The sequence below is a fragment of the Lycium ferocissimum genome, chromosome 6, assembly GCF_029784015.1.
Source record: "Lycium ferocissimum isolate CSIRO_LF1 chromosome 6, AGI_CSIRO_Lferr_CH_V1, whole genome shotgun sequence".
NCBI lineage: Eukaryota > Viridiplantae > Streptophyta > Magnoliopsida > Solanales > Solanaceae > Lycium > Lycium ferocissimum.
The window spans coordinates 73,625,040-73,649,239 of NC_081347.1; the positions used below are offsets into that span (position 1 = coordinate 73,625,040).

The window sequence follows — 24,200 nt, forward strand, 5'->3', positions numbered from 1 at the left end:
CCCCGAACAACGATCAAAGTCCAAGGAGTTTGTGCTAAAAGTTGTTACTCCAGTGGTTATTTCATCCTTTATGATATTCTTGTTGATCTCAATTTGGATAATGAAACGAAAGAAGAATGGTAAGTCCTAAGATGTTGAAAAGATTCTTGAGATGAAGACTTATCCATTCATTTCTTATCATGAGATTCAAGGAGCAACAAATAATTTTGATGGATCAAATTTAATTGGTGTGGGAAGCTCTGCCTCTGTGTACAAAGGAACATTATCTAGTGGAACTGTGGTGGCTATAAAGGTTCTGGATTTGCAAAGTGAGCAAGTATGCAAGAGGTTTGATACTGAATGTGAAGTGATGAGAAATGTTAGGCACAGAAATCTTGTACCGGTGATTACTACTTGTTCTAGTGAATATATAAGAGCCTTTGTTCTGCGGTATATGCCCAATGGAAGTCTTGATAATTGGTTGTACAAAGAAGATCGCCACTTGAACCTTCTTCAAAGAGTCACCATAATGCTTGATGTAGCTACGGCGATTGAATATCTACACCACAGTCATGACACTCCGATAGTTCATTGTGACCTAAAGCCAACCAACGTTCTTTTGGACGAAGAAATGGTGGCACATGTTGGTGATTTTGGCATCTCTAAGATTTTAGCTGTAAGAAAGTCTATGGCACATACAGAGACGTTAGGCACTCTTGGATATATTGCACCAGGTATACTAGTCTCTTTCTATTTTTGTTATATATCTAAGACCTTTCTTTTTTATTTTCACAAAAAATCATAATTAAGCCCTTCAAAATTCTAGCAATAAATAAAAATCAAGTTTAGCACTTAATTGTTGTCATATATCGGATGAGTAATTCTTTCTCGTTCTCGTTCTTTTAAGAATATGGCTCGGAGGGAATAGTGTCCACTAGTGGTGATGTTTACAGCTATGGCATCATGCTAATGGAGATTTTGGCAAAAAGAAGACCAACAGATGAAGAGATATTCAATGAAAATGTTAGCTTGAGGGAGTGGATAAAGAAAGCATTTCCAAGAACTATGATGGAAGTTGTGGATGCTAATATTTTTCACGAGGAAGAAAAATCACTTCCAAAAGTGAATTTTGCATAGCCTCCATGATAGAATTGGCTTTGGATTGCACAAATGAAAAGCCAGAATCAAGAATAACCATGAAAGATGTAGTCAAGAGGCTTAGCAAAATCAAGAAAACATATTTGGAAATGTAGAAGTTATCTCTTTCAGTGGAGTGGTGTGCTTTCTGACCTGTAAGTTAATATGTTGCTTTTCTTTTACATGGTTTCTTTAGTAATAAAGTCAGCGTATAGTTACTACTTGGAGTCATGTATTGTTTATACTTCGCAGTGTTGTAGTTCACTGTTTTGTGATTTCACATTTAGAGTGGTTTAATTTGAAACTATTTATTTGTTTGATTAAGTATGGTTTGAGTGCTTCAATAAATCAGAATTAAATTAATGAATATTATGAAGGTGTTTAGCTGCACTATTTTACTTTCTATTTGCAAGCTTGGAAATACCTGTTTCATCTCTTTTCCCATGTCCCTGTTTGTACTTCAGAGTGTTGTAGTTCCTTGTTTTGTAATTTCACATTTTAGTGGTATAATTTGAACCTATTTACTTTTTTTGAGTAAGTATAGTTTGAGTGCTAGAATAAACCAGAATTAAATCTATATCTATCATATCTATATATTTATATAAAGCAGGGACATGGGGCTGATGATGTGGCACTCTTCTAAGCCAGGATTTATATTTTTCTTTTTCGTCAGATTTTTGGATTTTTTGCCTTATTTTCTGAATTAAGAAAAAAACGTTGCTTTCCTACTCTTGTGACAGACACAATGTTTCGTTCCGGTTACCATATTAACACTTAAGAATCACTTCTTTCTGTTCAAAATGGGAAACCACTTTCCTCCATTTTGGAGAATTTATTTATTAGCCCATTAAACTATATTACTCAATTGCTCCTTCAATTATAACGTATATCTCATTTAATCGATTGAACCTATTTAATTTCTTTGGCTAAGAAATTTTTTCATACAAACAGTAAAACATTCTGTATACTAACGGGAGATAGTGAAAAACAATAGCAAGAACAACGAGGCATTTCCAGTTCCAGCTCTTTTAGTAGATTTTGGTAAAGGCACACTTCCAATTTCTATATTGGCTACTATATATAGATACATCATGCAAATTATGCGCATACACAACATTTTCCCCAACTACAACGTTTTGCAAGTTTGCATATTCGTTTGAGTAGGATTTCCTCCAAAGATACATACACCTGATAATTTATCTTCCAAATTCTCCCGCTGTCCCCATTTAACCATTCTTAGAACATTTTTCGTCAGGTCTGGTAAACTACTTTCCTGTTACATTGTGGCACTGGAATTGCAAAACTGAGGCATTTGGTTGGAACGACGAGTGAAGAATAAAGGGTTTCTCTAAACGATTTGACACACAACTTTGAAATGTTGCTTTGAGTGTCTCCCTATTATTAGGAGCTGTATCGGCCTTAACTAGAAGCCCTGCTCAAAAGTCACACCCTTTTGAGAATTAGTAGCCTAAAAAGTTACTATAAACAATGTTTTATTCTCATTAGGTGCAACATTTTGATTGTAACCAAGGAAAAACTGCGCATGAAGGAACCCTGGTAGTCACTTGTTGTAATTCTTTCTAAAATCTGTGTTTGAGTTTAGTGATCAGTTATAAATTTAAATGGTGTGTACAGTTGTTTCGAAACTCTTCTTATTTGTTAGTTAGGCAATTATCTTTTCATATCTTGCCTGCGAATTGAGGATGTATTCTTCAAAAGAAAAATACACATTCTTTTGAACCAAAAGAAGTTGCCAGTTTATTGCATAGTAAACACATTATTAGTAATGTCTTCATCTTTTTGATATTTAGCCTTCCTCACTTGTGTTTTACTCTATTTCTTCTTCTTTGTTTCTTTATGCAGAGTTACATAGCGGAGAAAATTTATACCAAATTTGCACTCATAAAGCATTTTCAAAAGCAACCTTCTTTTGAAATTAAATTAATACGCAATGGTGGCTTTTAATTTCCACGGGAGAGGAGGAAGCTGATGGAAGGCTCGAAATTATTTTGGTCCTTATTGTGGGTACTGAGAGAGGTGACATGACACTCTCTAAAGCCAGAATTTTTATTTATCTTTTATCTTAATTTTTTGGGTATTTCCTCCTTTTAAAAAAATTATTGATGTGATTATTATAAAAAGTCCAAACACCTTTTTAGACGTTATTGCACCACTCCATCGGAGAGGATAACGTGCTCCCATTACATGCCCATACTAAACCTTTCACTAATTAGAAAGTTTACAAGTTGCATTAGTTTTGTATTATCGAAATAATAAGAATAACGTAAAGAAGGATGGTATTTATAGATCAAAATGAGGATGGAGAATACTTGCAAGCCACTTTCATACGTTAAGGATATTTTTGACCCTTTTCCGTACCTAAACTATGAGCTCAAACATAGCTTTAGTGGTTATTATTTATTTCTTTTCTCACATTCTTAATTTGCTCTTGATCTATGGTTAATGATATTTATTATATTTATACATTATTTTCGAGAAATTGATGATATGACAAGCTCGAAGATAATCCCAAAAATATTTTATCCCAAAAATTATTTCTATATTATTAAGTTTATAGAAAGAGTAATTAAAAAATCCAATAAATCTTATACTTACCGCGCGAAGCGCCGTCAATATCACTAGTGTATATATATATAAGAGCAGGACAAGGCCCTCACGTGGCACTCTAAAAAATTAGGAATCATATTTATCTATTTTCTCCTTTTTTTGGGTTTTTTCTCATTTTAAAAACTAATTATGTGCTGCATTAAAAAGAACCAAAAGTCACCTCTCTTAGTAAAAGACTTTTGAAGGCAACTGTTGGTTAATATTCAGAGTTACAAAACGGCTGATCCGATGAAAGAAACAGAAACATTCACTTGCAGCCAATTAATGTCCATAAACATCCTTGAAGCCAATTAATGTCCATAAACATCCTTGAATTCGGTGACAACAAATGATTAATTTATGCCTCAAACTCATATATATTTTCCCTCATTTTGTTATGTCTGAACTATCCCTCAAAGTCTTTCTCTGTTTTTCTCTCGCTGACTTTGGATGCCTTCAGGCTCCGGAAGAAACTCGCATGGGCTATATATAATGAAATTTTGGTATGTTTCATTATCATTGGTAAACTTTTCTTACAACATTATATTCCCACGTCAAGTGCTGCATTGTATACCATAAAAAGTTGAATAGGTTATAATTTATTGTTGTCGTCTTTTACTGTAACTATTTCTTCCCAAGAATATATATATATGAAGAAGGAGATGTGGTAATCCTGGATTTGTCGGGGCTCAATGCGGATATGAACACCGGCTGGTAAATTAAAAAAAAATAAAAAATCTTTGTCTCGAGGAGTTTCACATAAAGTAATTCTCTACCAGTTTTTCATGGGTGTACTCTTTGATTTATAAGGGATGATAGTGGATCTTTCGGGATGGCAGGAGGATATCTAATGATAGAAAAGAAATAATTGAATTGGATATCAAATTGGTCTTCCAAGTTTAAGTCACTGAAGGAATGAATGGAAGAAAAGAAATAAAAGGAGAAACAAAAGGCCAGTAAGGAAATGATTATACGTGGCCGCAATGGTGTCACGCTTTCCTTCTCTTTGCTATTCTAATTTGAATTTCCTTCTTCATTTATTTCATTAATTAACTTTAAAAAAATCAAATTTTATTTCCTGCTTTTTCATTTTAAGCGAATCAAAGCTATGTAATTCCACCTATACTGATTATAAGAAAAAATTAATAAAATTATCTAATTACGTTTATTTCATGTTTCATAGTGCATAATTGATTGGGAACATATAGTCTGATCTGTAGTCTTTGAAGATCATAAATGACTATTGACTATTGGTTATGGTGTCGTACTATTGAACGTTTTTCCAAATAAGTTCAACTGTGGGTTCAGTATAAAGTGGCTCTATCAGTATAAATTATAGTAAAATTCCTTAAGAAATGATATGATCTCTGAGGATAGTTAAAAACTTATAAACATTCAATGTTTAATTCAATGACCATAGATCAAATTATTTCGTGGATTGGATATATTAGTTTATTACAATTACGTTATAAATTGAAGTGAGAATAGATAACTAATAAACTATGATTCAGGATAAGATTGTTTATGAAGATATATATTTCGTATTCTTTTGATTGGTATAAAGACCGAATACGAGTGAAAGATATATGTGCATGACAATTCTCCTAGATTAAGAACATTGTTTATCTTTTACCTTGAGGCTTTTTTTTTTTTTTTTACCTTAACTTTTTATTTTATTTTATTATAAAAGGCTTAAAATTATCTAAATATATACTCAGTTAATACTATGAGGTGTACAAATATGCGCAAAAATTATTAGAGTATTATAAATATATTAAGAAACTAAAAGTTGACTTAATGACTTTTATATATAGATCTTTAAGAGGCTATAAGAAAGAAGAATGCTTCAAGATTATTGTTCTTATGTATCTTTATTTTCGCCCTTCTTTTCTTTTCTCATCTTTATGGACTTAATTTATGTATACATATATACATTTTTCTATGCTGATTATATTTACAAAAGGTTCATTTTAGTAATTTATTAATGTTATTTATAACCGCGCGAAGCGCGGAGAGATTCACCAGTTTATAATATAAAGCTAAGCATAGACAATCCTATGTGGCACATCTCTATGACCTCCATTGGAATTTATCTTTTTTCTCCTTTTTTTGAGATTCTTCATCTTCATCATTTGCAATTACAATGACTTTTAATGTGTATTAATCTCTGAGTAATTACACAGCTAATTATTTCTTTTGCCTCTTCATACTCTAATTCTTACACTACATATAGATTAGAAGTGATTCTTCTTCATATTGTAGATTGCTTAGTCTGTCTTACTTTTTATTGGATTTTAGATGACAAATTCTTTCTTTCAGATTTGGTTACTGATAAAGATGATTGGATCATAAGGGCTAGGATTTGTCGAATGTGGGATGCCATTAATTCCAAGAATAACGGCGAATTGATCAATCTGGATATGATTTTTATTGACGAAAAGGTACTTTCTTACATGATTTTTATTTTCCTGTACCGATTTTTTTGATACTTTTGATCCTCAATTCACTTTCGGCTTTCTTATATCAGAGAAATTTGATGCATGCTATAGTTCGCAAGAGTCATGTTAACAGGTTTAAACACAAGTTGATTGAAGGTTCTTCATTTACTATCAAGAACTTTAAAGTCGTAGAAAGTTGTGGTGGATATAGAATAGTCGAAAGTTCATTGAAATTTTTTTTCTTATCCTCAACTGCGATCAAGAAATTATCTGAAGATATTTGTGATATTCCTATTAACGGATTTTAGTTTATTAAACCTGATATGATTGAGTCAAGGGTGCACAACAACAATGACTTATCAGGTATATACACTTAGTATTATCAATTTTTTTGATAAATTAATTAAATATCAACGTTATTCTAATAAGAAATACTTTTTCCTCTACATTTGTAGATGTGGTTGGTTGTTTATACGGAGTTGGGATATGGAGAGCACTGGATCGAAGTGTAAAAAAAGGGACATCCAAATTGTTACTGATTAGTATGCCCCTTATCTCATTTTAAGTATTTTTTAATTTGTTATCTTTGTAAAGGTGATTTTGTAATACAAAATACACAACCTTGATAAATTTCATCGATCATTGAGTCATTTTAGTCTATATTTATTGGATTTAGGCTTAAACAGTACTTTTATGGATAATGTAGGTGCCAATGAACGCGTACTCATTAGTGGAACTCTTTTGTTTGTACCTGTTATATTTCTACATTACTTGCACATGTCTATAAATACATAACCTCTTAATCTCTTCTTTACAGTCATTCAATAGTCAACATTATTGGAACCAAATGTTGGTCGTTTCTTTTGATTAGATTTAGATGAACTATTAAATTGTGATTTGTCTTTTTCTGCCGAGTTCGGCGAAATAAAAAATTACCTTATGGGAAGAATTTGGAGAACAATTTGCTCCTTATTTGCACAACAAGGATTCTGGCCCATATATAGTCATAGTAACTTCCACCAAAGTTAAAGAATTCCGTGGTAATTGTTTCATATTTAATTGTCGGTGTTATGTATTTATCTGTTAACTTTCTGAGTAATGGCACGGCTGTTTTCTATTGGATCCATTGTTAATAGGTGAGGTTAGCTTCTCCACCACCTCTGCAAGCAAAGTATATGTAAATCTTGATATAGATTACACAAGATATTTGATGCAAAAGTTTTCCACCATGTCTACGGGAGTGCAAATTATCGAAAGCTCTAATGTTAATACCATTCCTATAGAGGAAGAGATGTTTTTTAACCGGATGGACATTAAGGAGTTGTTAGAGTCTGATTGGAGTCCTGAAATACGGATTATATTTTCCTTTTTAAGTTGTTGATTTCCCATTTCAGAAAATCAACCAGATGCTTGTACTATATAATTGTATTTTTTAACAATTGTAGGAATATGTTGTTACTTTAAGGGGCAAAATTACAGGAATACGGGACTATTTTGGCTGGTACTACATTTCATGCAATGCGTGTTCAAAGAAGATTAGACCCGCAGATGGTGTATATCGATGCCACCAGTGCAATTAGGATTGCAAGTTTCCTTTTAATGAAGTAAGGATCCAGGAAGTACTATGAATTTGCTTTGTAGTGTGATTTAATCTAACTTATTATCTAAACATAGGTACAAGATACACATAGAAGCAGTGGCGGAGCCAGGATTTCCACCGAGGGGGTTCAAAATATAAAAAAGTAAACATGCGAAGAAGCCTAAGGGAGTTCAACATCTACTATATATACATAAAAAATAATTTTAAGCTTGTAAAAATAGTGTTTTTTTTTTTCGCCGAGGGGGTTCATCTGGGTTCGGATGAACCCCTCGCTACTATGTGGCTCCGCCACTGCATAGAAGTGATAGATAAAACTGGGGACACTACCTTTGTCCTATTGAATGATATGGCTGAGAAACTCCTTGATACATAAGCTCACAAGTCGTTCAACAAGCTGTCATTGAGTAACAACAATGATGTGCCTGCCCAAATCCAAAGCCTCTACGAGAAAGATTTTGTTTTTAAGCTTAAATTAAATAAGTATAATTTGAAAGAGGGGCTCGAAAATTTTACAACATCCAAGCTTCGGATTCCAGATGATAATTTGGAAGTACAATACAAGCTAAGGAAAGAGGAAAAGGTATTGCAATATAGATTGTTTAAGCATGTAATGCACAATTCGAGTATAATTTGTAAATAATCTATTTCTTCTTTTGTTGCTTTTGCAAGGAAAGAACTTACTAAAGGATGAAAGAGAGCCAAAAGATCAGGGGAGCGAAGGATTGTTCAATGAAACGCTATTTGATTAACTGTTTTAGTTATGAAGATTAACTTATAATTAAGGTATACAAGTTTAATAGAAATGTTGAGAAATTTAATTTTTCAAAAACAAACAAGTATCTGCTGTTGTCTCAGTGGATAGCTTGGAAGATCCTGAGGAAGAACTACATGCCATTGATGGTGCTAAGAGTAGAAAAAGAAGAAACTTAATCGTAGATGATGATGAATTAAGTGATGAAGACAAAAATAAGTGCAAGAAATAGACTGTTTACTGTTGCTTCTGACCTTTAACGGTTGTTTGAGCGTAGAGAAAATTGTTTGGTCCTTTTTCCCTTCTTAGTTTAGTGTCCCCGGTAGAAGTATGTTGATGAAGAAAATGCTCTTTAATGTCATCTAACTATAGTCTGAAGTGATTATATCCATAATTGTATGGTTTTATCCTAACTTTTATATCCTCTGTTTTTAGCCTAATAAAGAGTTTGCTCTTACCTGATATTTGGTTGATCAGTGTTTAATGTTTATGTTTACGTTGTGATATAAAATTTGTGCTGCCAATTTGAATGGGTAATTTGAGTTAAATCTCCTTTGATCCCAACTGTGATTGACTTAGTGTGGAAGGGGAAGAAGATATAATAGATGGTGACAAGAGTCTGAGATTGGATCAGGGGATATGAAATTGGAAATAACCACATAAGCAACAACAGGAGGCAATCGACAATGAGTCGACATGCTGCTCGAAAAGGAGACTCTTACAGGAGATGAGTTCAGAGCTATACTCTCGGATTCACTGATATCGCATCAGCTAACATAAACAGTAAATCAATTAAAGAACTGATTTGAGGCCTAGGCAAAATTACTTCCATTGTACAGCTGCGGAAACTAAAAAAGATCAATCCATTAATGTGACCGCCAACAAAGATTCTTTAATTTCCTCTTCGCCAATCCCTGCAACGTCACTGTAGCGTCTACTGTTGCTGATTAGAGTATTAATGTGAAAATCAAGTTACTGTTTGTTACTATGTGACTTTGAAGTCACTGTTTGTTCCTTTGTTTTGTATCTGTAGGTAAGAATCAGATCTATGCTTCTCTCATAATTAACTTTTATATATATATATATATATATATATATATATATATATATATATATATATATATATAGCGAAAAAAACGTGAAAGCGACGCGCACGCGCCTCTACGACCAGAATGACTATTTATCTTTTTTCTCAATTTTTGCCATTTAAAATCCAATTGTCTAGTTCACTATATACCTCATAAATCCCTTAGGTCTTCAATTACAGAAACCCCCAACAGGCGCTTCTCTGTCCACTTAAATACCCAGCCGTTACTTTTACCTCTTCCTTTTACCCTGAAATAGTCACGTCTGCTCCGCTTATCAGGACTTCGTGTCCGTCTGTGGTAATTTTCCTCATAGGGGAGAATAAACAATGTCCGGCGACTGAAGAACACTGTGTCTTGTCTCAGCAGAGTAAAGAACAAAGGTAGAACAGGAAGAAGCTGTAGAAAAGGAGCAATGGATGTATCCCAAAACATACATACATCAACAAACCTAGAAAAGGTAATTGCCAAATTATTTTTTCAATGGAGAAGAATCTCCCATAAGAAGGGCATTTCATTTTTGTATAGTATACTGTATACGTTTGTTTATATTCAGATTTACAGAGCAGCCGAAGCAACATCAGCAACAACATGCATCTTCTCCACCGCAGATCACACCGTCTGCGTCTTCGCCTTCGCCTTCGTCTTCATCGTCATCACCTACAGGCAGTGCGGCTCCTTATTTTCCTATTAAGGTATATCTCCAATGCCTTTCTCTATACCTCTTCGTCCTCCCACTCAGCAAAGGTAAATGTTTATCTGTTTCTCATGTTTGATTCTGAAACCTGAATTCTTGAATTGTTCTAATTTTGTGATTTGTGATATGTGCTTTATCTATTTCTCATGTCTGATTAACAAGGAGTATATGTTTGTTTGATCTTTTATTCGGAATACTTGGATGAAAAACAATACTAATTCGGTGTTTGTCAGTTAATCTTTCCCTTTCTTCATTTTCGCTTTCAAAATTCCAACCTTTTCTCTAGCTGGAGAGAGAAAACAAAATTCATGCAATCAATTGTCAAATTTGTGTTTTTTTACACCAGCTTCTTTATATGAAAATTCATCCTAATGCTTAACGATGCAATTCTGTTTCAGAGCATTACAGATTTTTCCTTCAATATGCATATTGACTATGTCAGGTTGTTGTGGTCATATGCACATACTCTTCCACTTGAGAATTCAACTGTTGAAGAATGATATGTAGGAAACAACAATTTTCAACTTCACTCTCCTTCTCATTCAATTATTATTACTTTTACTAAAACTTAGATCTATACATTTATTAAAACTAGGCATAGAGTAGGTGATGTGACACTCTCTAAAGCCAAGAAATGAAACCTACTTATCTCTTTTCTCCCTTTTTTGGTCATTTTTCTTTTTCTCCTGATTTCCCATTCATTTGAAAGTAATTACCTACGTATTCAATCAATTAATTTGATAACGGGCACCTAATTATATGGAAGTTAAAAGAGTATATCATCTTAAATGACTTTTGTAACGACACTACATTAATTCTCCAGACTCAAATACATGTACTTATTAATCTTGCATTGCTGAAGTTGGAGGATATAACACTACATTTATATGGAGGATTATTTGCTTAGAAGATGGGAGGTCAGGCTCTAATTTCTGATGCCATCTGTTCATGTTCCTTTTCATGTCTAGAAAGGCTTGCCATTCATAAAAAGCTTATTCTAAAGCAGCCAATGTAGTTGATCAAGCATTTGGCTCCATCAGAACAGTTGCATCATTCACAAGTGAGAAGCAGGCTTTCGAGGAGTATAGTAAGTCCTCACAAAAGGGATACAGATCTGGTGTACAGGGAAGGACTTGCAAGTGGCTTAGGCTTGGGATCAGCCGATTAATTTATTCTTTTCTGCAATTATTCTTTGGCTTTCTGATATGGGGTAAATATGATGCTTTGACTTCTTTATTTCTAAATGTACTAAGGTAATTGATAATTTGCAATAAGATCATAAAAGATCGTATATTGTGTCATCATATAAGTCTCTTAATTCGACTAAAGTTCTACTTTGACATGATAGGTAACGACAAAGTATCATTCTCTCTTTGTTTTGGCAGTACGGAAACAATTGTCAAATTAATCGAAAGTTTTTCATTAATTCATGTCAGGTACAGTTGGAGAAATTAAATCTCATTAGTCTCTTGAGCCTTTTTATATTCTTAAGATCAGGGGCAGAACCACATAAGACCGAGGGGCTGATAAAACCCTTTCGGTCGAAAAAAACACTATTTATGCATGGTTAAAATTATTTTTATGTATATATCCGTATGGTTACTTTTTTATATTTTGAACCCTTTAGTGAAAATTCGGGCTCCGCCATTGCTTAAGATATACTGCTTCAATTTCAATATTGTTGTCAGGGTAGTTTATTTGTCACAAGGTTTTATTTTCTTTAAATTAGTGTTTATCTTCTTCTTTTTCCAGTTATTTATGTAGTTGTCAGGATAGCTATGATCGATCAAAGAGAATATATACCTCCACTTCTTATGATTTTGAGAAGTAAATTTAGATACATTTTGTGAAGAAAATTTAGCCTTGAATCTTGATATCGCCTCTAATGAACATAGCTATTGAAGAGTTGTACTACCACCTACGACTAAAGATATGCTTTTAATCATTAGAAACAAATAAGATACTTTTTACAAGTGTTACTGATAGCAGAATTATAGCAGTTAGGAGTGAAGTCCAGGAATCAGTTAGCATTTAAAAGTTAGTTGGCCATGTCAGCAGTTGGTTAGAAGAAGTTAGTTAAGCAGTTTTCAAGTTAGTTCAGTAGCTGATTCATTAGCTGTCAATTAGCTGTAATTAGTCAAGTAGTTAGTAGATATTTTCATTGTATTCAACAACTATAAAGCATTGTAATTGAAGGATTTCAATCATGAATATACAGATTCATAAATTCTCTCTCTAAACTTCTATTCTCTCTTCTATTCTACTCCAATTCTTCTGGTTACATTGAACTGTCAAATTCGAGTACTCAAACCTAGAATTCTTGTTGAATTTCTGTATTTGAGTAACATTGGTATCAAAGCTTTCGAATCCTTGGATCAAAATGACAAAATCAACTCGTGCAACTGAGAACTCTAACAATGAAGTGGGTGAACTTCGTGAGATGATGCAGAAAATGTTAGTAGAAATGAGCACCTTAGCCGGTGAAGTTTCAACACTAAAGAAAACTTGATCGGGTAGTGCTAGAGATGAAGGAGAAATTGACAAATCCAAAGGGTCAATTTGAGGGATAAATCTCCTATAGCAAGAGAGGAAATTCCGGAAGGGGTAAGGCGGTTAAGGAACCTCGAGGCAAGTCAAGGTGGAAGACAATTTGAAGGACCTACCGGACGAGTTTGAGGAAAGATTCCAAAGAAAAGGAGTGCTAGCGAGAATACACAAACCACGGTTCTCGGTTTTCAGGTGGTCAAAATCGGAGTTTACGAGATTTTTGGGAGGATCTTAGATCTTGGTTGTTCAGAATTGAACAATTTTTCCACATGGATAATATCCCTAGGGAAGATAAAGTGCAAATTGCATCAATGCAGTTTGAAGGAGAAGCAGTGCAGTGGCACATTTCTTACATGAAGTATAGACAGTACTTACAACCTCCAACATGGACTGAGTATGTAATGGCTTTGGTAGAAAGATTTGGGATAGATTATGATGATCCAATGGAGGAGATTAAGAAGGTTAAACAAGCCGGAAATGTGAAGGATTATCGAAATCGTTTTTGAGAAAAACTTGACAAGGGTCAATTTATCTCAAGAAAATGCTATCAACAAGTTTCCTTGGAGGGTTGAAACATGAACTTAACATGGGCAGTAAAGATGCGGGGACCACGGACCTTGTCTCGGGCTTACAAGACGGCAAGGATGCAAGAAGCTTATCTTGCGGCCATAAGGCAAGGAGGTGCGGCACCGAGTTCGACTCAAACTAACACGAAGGTATGGAGATCGAAGTTTCAATCCAAACCCCCATTATTACCAACTCCAACTTATGGAAATACAATGCCATATAAAGGGGTTAATGAAGAACTCTAAGTGTGGAAGAGATGAATGACAAAAGGGCGAGGGACTCGTTATTTTTGTGATGAAAAATATGTTCCTGGTCATAAATGTAAAAATTTGAACGGTTATTATCGCAGCAGAAGTGGAAGAAGTGGTACCAGTAGTGGAAGAACCAAGTGAAGAGGAGGTAATGGAGTTAGAGGAACAACAATTACAATTACCACACACATTGGAGCAAATGGAGATTTCAACTCATGCTTTGAATGGAACATTGGGATATAGGACTATGAGGGAATCGGTTATCATTCAAAGAAACACTCCACATTTTGATTGATACTGGAAGTTCTCATAATTTCATTGACCCTAATGTAGTTATGAAGCTAGGGTGTCAAATCAAACCTACTCTACCAAATGTGGTGTCTGCAGCTAATGGTAATGCAATGAAGGTGGATCGATGTGCACCATTTCTTGGTTGCTGCAAGGAGTGGAATTCTCAGCTGAATTCTTACTCTTACCTTAGGCTCTTGCAGTATAGTATTGGGGGTCCAATGGCTATTGACATTAGGAGATATCAAGATGAACTTCAAGAACCTTACTATGGAGTTTTGGTATGAAGGGAAGAAGCACTGTCTTAGAGGATCTGGAAACCAAATCATTTCTCCAGGAGCTGGAAAAATAGCCAAAATATCAGGTAATCAATCTGAGTTATGCATGATACAAGTTGTCCCATCTATGAACACTGAATTTCAATGGTATGCCTTAGAGTCTACAAGCGATCCAACTACCGATACTAGATTATTAGACTTAGTACATGAGTTTAAACAAGCTGTTTGAAGAACCAAAACAACTACCCCGTTTAGAGGTGTTTTTGACCACAAAATTGTGTTGAAAAGTGGTACGAACATTTCAATAAGAGACCATATAGATATCCTTCGTTAAGAAGGACATCATTGAAGAAATGGTTCGACGAGATGTTGGATCGGGGGTGGAATTATTATTTGATGAGTCCCTTTGCTTCCCCAGTTGTGTTAGTAGGAAAAAAGGATGGGTCTTGGAGAATGTGTGTAGATTATAGAGACCTCAATAAGTTCACAGTAAAGAACAAATTTCCTATCCCTATTGTTGAAGACTTACTTGATGAGTTGGGAGGTTCAAAAATCTTTTCTAAGATTGATCTTAGATCAGGTTACCATCAATTAAGAATGGCAGTAGAAGATGTACCAAAAACTTGACTTTCAGAACTCATTCAGGACATTTTGAATACTTAGTCATGCCCTTTGGCCTTTCAAATGCCCCTGCCACATTTCAAGGCCTCATGAATACTGTTTTTCACAATTTTCTCAGGAAATTTGTATTAGTGTTCTTTGATGATATATTGATATATAGTCAGTCAATGGATGATCACTTAGTCCATCTTAAGGCTGTATTTGGAGAAATGCAGAAACATCAACTTTTTGCAAAAGAAAGTAAGTGTTTCTTTGGAGTACAAAGGATAGAATATTTGGGTCACTTCATCACTCAAGAGGGAGTATCCCGCGACCCTCAAAAGATTGAAGCAAGTTAGGAAATGGCCACTTCCTACTACCGTCAAACGAGTTAAGAGGTTTTAAGGGTTAGCTGGTTATTACAGAAGATTCATACAAGGATTTGGAGTCATTAGCAAGCCATTAACTGACTTATTAAAGAAGGATAAATTCAAATGGGCAGATGCTGCAACTGTTGCATTTGAGAGATTGAAGGTGATGCTTACTCAAGCTCCTGTTCTAGCATTACCAGATGCAAACAAGACTTTCATTGTGGAAACTGATGCAAGTGGCTATGGGATAGGCTTTTGATGCGGGAAGGTCATCCTATGTGCATTTATCGGCAAGGCCTTATCACCAAGACATGTTTGCTATGTACGTATGTGACGAGGAATTATTGGCTATTGTCCAAGTCAGTGACTAAATGGTCTCGGTATTTGTAGTCAAAAGTTCATTATCGAGCCCGACCAAAGGCTTTGAAGTTTTTAATGGAACAGAAGTTACACACAAACTCTCAATTGTCTTGGCTCACTAAGTTGATGCCATTTGACTATACAATTGAGTACAAGCAAGGGGTGGAAAATAAGGTTGCTGATGCACTTTCCCGGAAGTAAGCGGTCTTTGAATTGATGTCATTGGTTCTTTACGCAATAAAGCCATCCGATGCGTTGCGGGCTATATCGATAGTTGGGACTCGGATGCGGGAGTTAAAATCCTTGATTCACCCGATTCTGAAACACGAAAATTTGGTTCTCATAAACGGTACACTTGGCAACACCAACAACTCGGGAGGAAAGGCAAGCGGTGGTGGGAAGAAATTTAGGCTTGAGAGGAGATCATTACTCTTTGGCATTCATCTCCTCAAGGTGGGCATTCTGGCATTGAAGCAACTCTGAAGAGATTATTGACCTTGTTTCTTGGAAAGGCATCAGATCTGATGTCAAGGACTTTGTGTTGAAGTGTGACATTTGTCAGAAGAACAAATCTGATTTGGCAGCTTACCCTGGGCTGCTACAACCCTTGCCAATACCAGATGTTGTTTGGTCACAAATAAGCATGGATTTTGTTGATGGTTTGCCCCGAGTCCAAAGGCTTTGAAGTCATTTTGGTGGTAGTTGATAGATTGAGTAAGTATGGACATTTCATTCCATTGAAACATCCTTACCTTTGCTCAATGCAGCCAAGGAATTCATGGATGTTATTGTAAGGTTGCATGGATTCTGATACCATAACTAGTGACGGAGATCTTTGTATTTTTGAGCTCTTTTTGGCAAGAATTGTTCGGTTTACAAGGAGTTCAACTAAACACTTCTTACGCGTATCATCACCGGTCGATGGTCGGTAGGTCTTGAAAACTTGATGTCTTGAGACTTATTTGAGGTGTTTTTGTAATGAAGATGCTACTGATTGGTTCTCTTGTCTAGCTATGGCTGAGTATTGGTATAACACATCACGTCGTTCGGCCATTCACACTACACCTTATGAGGCTGTATATGGCGAGACCACCTCCCTTACACTTGCCATACTTACCGGGGGGTCGCAACTGCCCGAAGTGGATCACACTACTCGACGGGGAATTGAAGTTACGATTACTCAAACACCATTTGTTAAGAGCTCGGTTGAGGATGAAACAACGGTGCCGATGCTCGTAGAAGTGACGGGAGTTTTGAGGTTGGTGATTGGGTGTATTTTAAAATTCAACCTTACGAGCGAGAGGATTGTACAAATCGATCTTTCACAAGCTATACACTAAGTACTATGGTCCATTCAAGTCATCAAGAGGGTGGGTCTGTAGCCTATACTCTCCTGTTCCGTTTTGTGAAGATTCATCCTACGTGCATGTTTCCTTACTCGAAGGTGTCGAGGTGCCTAGTTTGATCAACATCCTCCTTATATGACATTGCTCATCCACGTTGTCCACGAACACCGAAGCTATTCTTCAGAGGAGGATGGTTAAGAAAGGTAATAAAGCTGTTGCACAAGTGCTGGTTCATTGGAAAGGGTTGCCATCAGATGAGGCTACATGGGAATACTACAATGCTCTAAAGATCAGATTTCCGCAGTTTGACTCAGTTGATCCTTGAGGTCAAGGATCTCTTTTGGGATGGGAGTATTGATAGCAGAATTATAGCAGTTAGGAGTGAAGTCCAGGAATCAGTTAGCATTTAAAAGTTAGTTGGCCATGTCGTGAGTTGGTTAGAAAAGAAGTTAGTTAATGCGATTTTCAAGTTAGTTCGATGAATTGATTCATTAGTCACAATTAGTGTAATTAGTCAAGTAGTTAGTAGATATTTTCATTGTATTCAACAACTATAAAGCATTGTAATTGAAGGATTTCAATCATGAATATACAGATTCATAAATTCTCTCTCTAAACTTCTATTCTCTCTTCTATTCTACTCCAATTCTTCTGGTTACATTGAACTGTCAAATTCGAGTACTCAAACCTAGAATTCTTGTTGAATTTCTGTATTTGAGTAACAGTTACTTTGTACAATATTTTTTGTAGAAACAGCCTGGATCCTTTGAGATCTTTACTGTACTTTACTGAAGACTGTAAGCATATTGCTGTTTAGCTTCTAAGATTAAGAATACTAAGAAATCAAAGTTTTGAGTATAGAGATTTGAGTTTGATGACACAAAGAAACTGCTATAAGTGCATGTGCAGGGGATAACACTTATTGTGGGGGATCTCTTTTTGCAGGAGACCATTAAAGATCGGGTTGCTAATTATGTATCTTTGGCCTAAACTCGTGAAGTGCAGATTTTTGATCCATCGAAGTATGTCTTCTTTACATTTAAATTGTGTTATCACATTCGTTGTCTCAGGTTTTGCAATCACTTTCAATTAATTGAATTATTTTATTTCACCTTCCAAATATGTAGAGCAATGAAAAGACATGTGGGGTTCCTGCATTCTGAGGGCAATGGAGCTGAGAAAGAAAGATCTATTTGGTGAATCTGGTCCTTACGTTAAAGTTAAGCTCACTGAGTCTAAACTTCCTTTAAAGAAAATCACTGTGAAGCAGAATTTAAATCCAAAGTTGGATGAGGAATTTAACATGGTTTTTAAAGATCTAGAATCACAAGTATTGGAGCTACCTGTTTATGAAGCACTCCGAAGGATTTGCTATTTGCTATTGACTTGAATATAGTTGTTTATTTTACATTTTATTCCACATTCAGTAGATCATGCGTGTTATACATTTTGATAGCTCTGCTTCTGTGGAACCTATATCATACTATCTTTTATATGCTTTTGGATTCTGTTTGTTGAAGTAGGCTTGTTATACCTCATTTTAACCGGAGTCAAAATGGTTTACAACATATCGGAAATTCCGAGGTTAATTAAAGTTAAGGAGTCGCTACCTAATTATTTATGGTGAATTAAGACACCTAAAGTTAATTAAAGCTATTGTCTAAAGTTAACTCTCTTTTAAAGCCTACGAAACCAAAAGATTCTAGGCAAGGGTTCAATTAATCTAAAGGGAAGGTATTAAGCATCCTTTAAGATCCATTAAAAATGGTTAACCAACCGGACTTAGAGTTAATTAAAAAGGCTGGTTGTAAAGTTGTAAAAATTATGTACAGATGCCAAGTATAAAAAAATCTTCATTATCAATGCCTCGAAAATGCTATTTATGAAAATCCACTTTTCAAAAAAAAAGGGACGGGAACTAAAATGATTTTGTAAACTCAAACCAACTTCTTTGTTTAAAGTGCAGCATTAAATTGGTGACCTTGAAGACCCATTTATTTTCAAAGAAAGATTGGATTAGCTAGAATAAAATAAGATTGGATTAGCTAGAATAAAATGAAGGCTGCTTTGTGAAGTAAATTTTTTTAGTGAAAACATTTAACCAAACTCCACCTAAGGCATAAAACTTGGAGAAACATAGATAATTAATTACCTGTTCAACTTCCTTTACATCTAACTGTTATATCTCATGTACCAAAAGTAAGTATTCTGTTATTAACTAAAATAACATTTAAATGAGTCTCAACTATAAATTTTAGTAACTCAAGTCTCAACAGCTGATCCCACAAAATACAAATAAAGGTAGTCACATGGGAAATCTTAATCATACCAACAGGTAAGCAAAGATGGTAACATAAAAAATGATAAAGGTCATTTCCGATTTTCACAAGCGATAGGAATGTTCTGCAATATGCCACTCAGGCAATGTAAGAGAGCGTAGACGGTGAATGATGTGCGTACTCCGTAAGCAGTATCATTGAGTCTCAAAATGAAACTCTTCGTCTCCGGTATATCATGCAAAACGAGAAAAGTAACAAAATCGTAGGTTAGAAGATCTGAGTCTTAAACAGTAAAATATGCAAAGCAGAGCAGAATTATTTGAACATCCGGTTCATAATAAGATTAACGCGTACATATTATGTAATCAGGGCATTACTCTTACGAACTAATGTATTAGACAAGCTGAATATTATATCCACTGTAAGTAAACCAGTAACATGTCTACTGCAACAAGAGAAACCCAAGGACATGACACATTTTAAACAAGATACACATTTGCGAAAAGAAAAGAGTTTAACAAAATTCCCAGTTAAAATTTAAACCTTGGATCTTTTACTATATCAAGAAAAGCACCTTTAGGAAACCAATCACTTATTGTAACAGTATCATCAATAAATTTTGATAAATATATCCTCGGCATAAAGCTTACAGAGCGTTTTATTATCTAATGTAGCATATCATTCTAAGATATAGCCATAATATATTTGAATTTATATGACAGCAACATCTACTTAGACAGGGAAGAAAACAGAACCATAACTTTCACGACATGTAGACATATAGGAAAGACCCGAAACAGATTCATACAACCCTTGAAGTAGCTACATCAGCAAACATGCTTAAATGCTAGATTTTTGTTATTCAAATACGTATTTTATATGTCCGAAGCTATATTTGAACAAAAGAATGATCCCATACTAGAAACGTGATGGTAAATAAATAAGAAGAAACTACAGAGAAATACAAATATCATTTAGAATGGATGAAAGTAAAAGGAGAATAGTGATGATCTTTTTATGGTGCAGTGAACTAGGACGTCGAGGCCTCGAATCTACTCTCTCGTTATGAAACGATCCGAACCTTGAGCCAAATGAGTTCGTACGCCTCATGCATGAAAGTGTTGAGGGTTCTAGCGAACTAAAGTTTTTGTATTTCTTGTGGGATAAATCGAGTGAGAAACGTTAAGTAAAATAGAGAGCAAGGATGTGTATCAGCAGTAGAGTTATATTGACTCCCGACGGCTGAGTTCACAAGGTAGTATTATAGGTGAAGTTCAGACTCTAGGGTTTCATTTGGAGTACGGATTCACGAGCGGGAATTTGATTTCCGAAATGTATCTGTTTGAATTTTGAACAAAAGTTGTTTTCCTTTGAAAAATCGATTTCTCAGGTTGGAGAATCAAAGCCAAAAAGTCTCTTGGCTTTTCTTTGTTTTGACTGAATCTTTAGGCAGAGACACATCACGATATGCTAGAGAGAGAGAGAGAGAGAGAGAGAGAGAGAGAGATGAGTTTTGCTTGAAACGGATCGAACAAATCTTGTCCATGCCTAAATCGAGGCTGACTTTAGCACAAAAATGGAATGAGAGAGAAGAAAGAGTGTTGGAGCGGCTGAGAAAATTAGGATTAGGTTTTGATGCATTTCTGATAGAAAAAGGCTAAGAGGGCTTCGAATTTAGGGCCTTTCGTGTGGGCTATAGTGGCCCAAAATTACTTCAAAGTGGGGCTCATCTGAAACAGTCACAAATTGGTTTGGGCTCATCCTTATTGGACCAATTTCGACGTATTTTGGCACAAGTAAGGGCTGTATATTTGGTCTCAATTAATTGAGCTTTGACCCAACTTCATTGGCTTTTCCCTTCTTCAAATTGACTTCTTTCGAAACTCTAATTTAATAAGTAGTACAATATATTACGTGATGTGATTAAGTATCTAATATGTAGAAAATAAAGTACTAATATCGCAAACTTATCGCTAATAATTTAGCGTATCAAATATCGACTTATAGCTAATTTAATAACTATGAAAATAAAGTAATGACGGTCAATTACTAAAAAGAAGTGTATGAGTTAGTAATTCTAAAAGTACTGACAATGATATAAAAAAAAAAAAAAAGGATAATTATTAGAGAATAGTAGCGAAAATAAGGTAATTATTAATTTAGAAGCTTGGAAAGTGAATCGGAAGAAAGAAGGGTTAAAATTGGATGTCAACAAGGCTGACATATAACCTGCTTTCGATAAATTTATACATATTGTTACTTTGATTGGTTGCAGAGGTTCAAATTTCCCTTATGCTTCGTTGCAACATATGAGGGAATCTATGGGTATTCTGAAACAATATTGTCATTTTTACTTTGGATGTTATTTGGTTTAGTACTTTTCTTAATTTTCTCAATGTGTTGTACTTGCCAAATAATGATTGTTTTCAAATGTTATTCGTTCTCTTCTATTTCTCTGATTAGGTAATTTTTTTACCTTGTTCTTTTTAATTCTCTGGTGTAGGGGTGTACATAGATAGGGTTGGTTCCGGATTTTTAAACACCAAATCAAACCAATTGCGTCGGGTTTTTTAACTTTATCACACCAAACCAAACCAATAAAATTCGGGTTTTAACCTTTTCGGGTTATTCGGTTTTCTCGGGTTTCGTTTTTTTCTAATAGTCTTGATACAAGACATATAACTTTTACTTCAAATATTTATTTAGTCCTAGTAGAAGGTACAACTATATAATTAAGGTGTTTCTTAAGAAAATAACACAAAATGTGAAGAGTGATGACATTGTATTAAAATATTTAACAAAAGCTAATAAAATCGGTTAAAATAAATATTGCTAATTAACAAGCCATAAAGAAAATGACCATAATCTAAAAATATTAAGTCATGCTAAAATAAGTATGACAAATAAGTATTAATTATATGACAGAGAAAAAAAACTTAAGTTATGTATTTTCACTCTCTAAATTAATTATGCAAAACTAAAGGATAGATATCCAACATTATTGCCATTCCTAATGGTAAATTGAATTTCTTTTGTTAGCATTAGTGTTGAGTTGATTTTGGTTTGAACTTTATTTGAGTTACTAACATCCATAGGATACAAAACTTATTGACGTTCAAAATTCTAAGTTCAAGCTTGAATAATTTAGATAAAAAACTACGAAAAAATTTAAGAAATATTTATAAATTACATTACAAATAAATATTTTTTATGTATAAAATATTTTAATAATTGAATACATGTAATGTCGGGTTGGTTTGGTTCGGTTTGACTTTTTTTAGTTAAAACCAAACCAAACCAATTATGGTCGGGTTTTTTTTTCAACACCAAACCAAGTCAAACCAAACCACTAGTCGGGTTTTTTTCTCGGTTTGACTCGGTTTATCGGTTTATGTGTTTGTCGGTTTCTTGTGTACACCCACCCCGTGATTCATTAGTTTATTATTTTTGGCAGATAATTATAGTTTTCCAAGAATCTCTTCTTTTGTCCAAAAACAAAATATTTTAATCACCTTATGTTCTCCCCATCAAATCCTATTTTTATGTCATTAATAATGAGGTATTATGATTATTTTATTGTTATTATTAAAACAAATTGTTTTAATATCTTTTACTTTTTACAAAACTTTACATTTATATTATTTTAAATATTCAGGTATTAGTAAAGATTATTTAATAATTGTAATAAGTTCTTTCGTGTTCGCGCGAAGCGCGATCAAGTTTTCTAGTGTTAATATAATTCTAACAGTTGATGTTTTATGTTGACTAGAAATATAGTGAGGTTCAGCCGTTGATTCCTTCTAAAATTACTTGTAACGACCGATATTTTACGAGTGAACTTTTAAGTTATTTCTTTAATTATGGTTTGGACACTGACAATGAGTTTATTAAATTACCTCCCAATATATGCATTGCATCATCTAGTGATCCAATTGGATCAATTGTCGAGGCAGTTTACCCATCACTCTTGCCAATGACATATTTGAAAAGAGCAATACGACGCTAAAAGCGAAATGGTGCATGAGTTGAATGCCACAATTATACAAATCATACAAGAAGGAAGAACATATTTTAGCTCGGACAATGTGTGTAAAGCAAGCGTGAACACTAATGATGAAGATCTGTTGTACCAAAATGAATTTTTGAACGATCTAAGATTCTGGCATCCCCAATCATGACATGCACTTAAAAGTAGGCACTCCAGTTATGCTTCTCAAAAATCTAAACCAAAGTGAAGGCCTATGCAGCGGAACAAGATTGATTGTCACGATCTTGGTAATTGGTCATTTAGCGCAAATATCATTTCTGGAAAGAAAGTTGGCTCAAGAGTAACAATTCCAAGAATCATTATTGTTACATCCCGTATTTTCGTGCGTTAAGTTGCATCATAGGTTAGTCACATAAGCTCAAAGGACAGGATTATGTTTGAAGTTATAAGTGTTTATGTTATGTTCAACAAGTGATAAATGTAAAGTGCGCGAAGGTTGGAGGTCAAACGAATCGGAAAAAAATAAAATAAGTTTTGCTAAGTTTGGGATGTTGACCAAGTTATACAGACTGTATGAGTTTTGGACATATCCAAGTATGCAAACAAATAGATCGGTGTATAAAATTTTAGGTCTGCGAAATAATTTGTGATGAACAAGTATCTACTACGGTGCGCACACCGACTTTGGAGCAACTATATAAAGGGGTTTAACCCCTCATTTCAGCCAAGAAACCACCCAAAAAAAAAAAATTCCCAAAAATTCTAGAGAGTTCTCCAACCTTCCCTCCATTAAATTTCAACGCGAGTTAAGTAAAAAATCTCGTGATTCGGGTTCACCACGTATAGCTACGATTATAATATTGTGTTGCGGTGAATTTGTGGCTTGGGAGTAAGGGCAAGTATTGAGATATCGCGGTATTAGCGGAAGTAAGGTATGAATCTTTCTCTTTGGTATCATTCGAGGCTTATTTACGGAGATAAATTTATGGAATAATTATGTAATTCGTTTAGGAGTTGGGGAAAATATCATG

At 34.5% G+C, this 24,200-nt stretch overlaps 1 protein-coding gene and 2 long non-coding RNA genes across 6 annotated transcripts; all 3 read left to right on the forward strand.

The window, feature by feature from the left end:
• The first annotated feature begins 112 nt into the window (after positions 1 to 112).
• Positions 113 to 1,309, forward strand: LOC132061028 (receptor kinase-like protein Xa21). Its single transcript, XM_059453913.1, has 2 exons — positions 113 to 713; positions 887 to 1,309. Exons 1-2 carry the CDS (start codon positions 152 to 154, stop codon positions 1,114 to 1,116), a joined length of 792 nt encoding a protein of 263 aa, XP_059309896.1. The 5' UTR covers positions 113 to 151; the 3' UTR covers positions 1,117 to 1,309.
• Positions 1,310 to 6,642: 5,333 nt separating this feature from the next.
• On the forward strand, positions 6,643 to 7,517 carry LOC132061029 (uncharacterized). The gene is made up of 3 exons (XR_009416084.1): positions 6,643 to 6,703; positions 7,077 to 7,201; positions 7,298 to 7,517. It is a non-coding gene; the product is annotated as an uncharacterized LOC132061029 (long non-coding RNA).
• A 2,267-nt stretch (positions 7,518 to 9,784) lies between these two features.
• LOC132060406 (uncharacterized) lies at positions 9,785 to 18,378 on the forward strand. 4 transcript variants are annotated; one of them, XR_009415932.1, is made up of 5 exons: positions 9,785 to 10,057; positions 10,162 to 11,504; positions 11,643 to 11,730; positions 17,848 to 17,924; positions 18,030 to 18,378. It is a non-coding gene; the product is annotated as an uncharacterized LOC132060406 (long non-coding RNA). The 4 variants fall into 4 exon arrangements; XR_009415931.1 differs by having other exon boundaries at positions 10,162 to 10,292; positions 11,263 to 11,730; XR_009415933.1 differs by having other exon boundaries at positions 10,162 to 10,292; positions 11,267 to 11,730.
• The last annotated feature ends 5,822 nt before the right edge of the window (positions 18,379 to 24,200 follow it).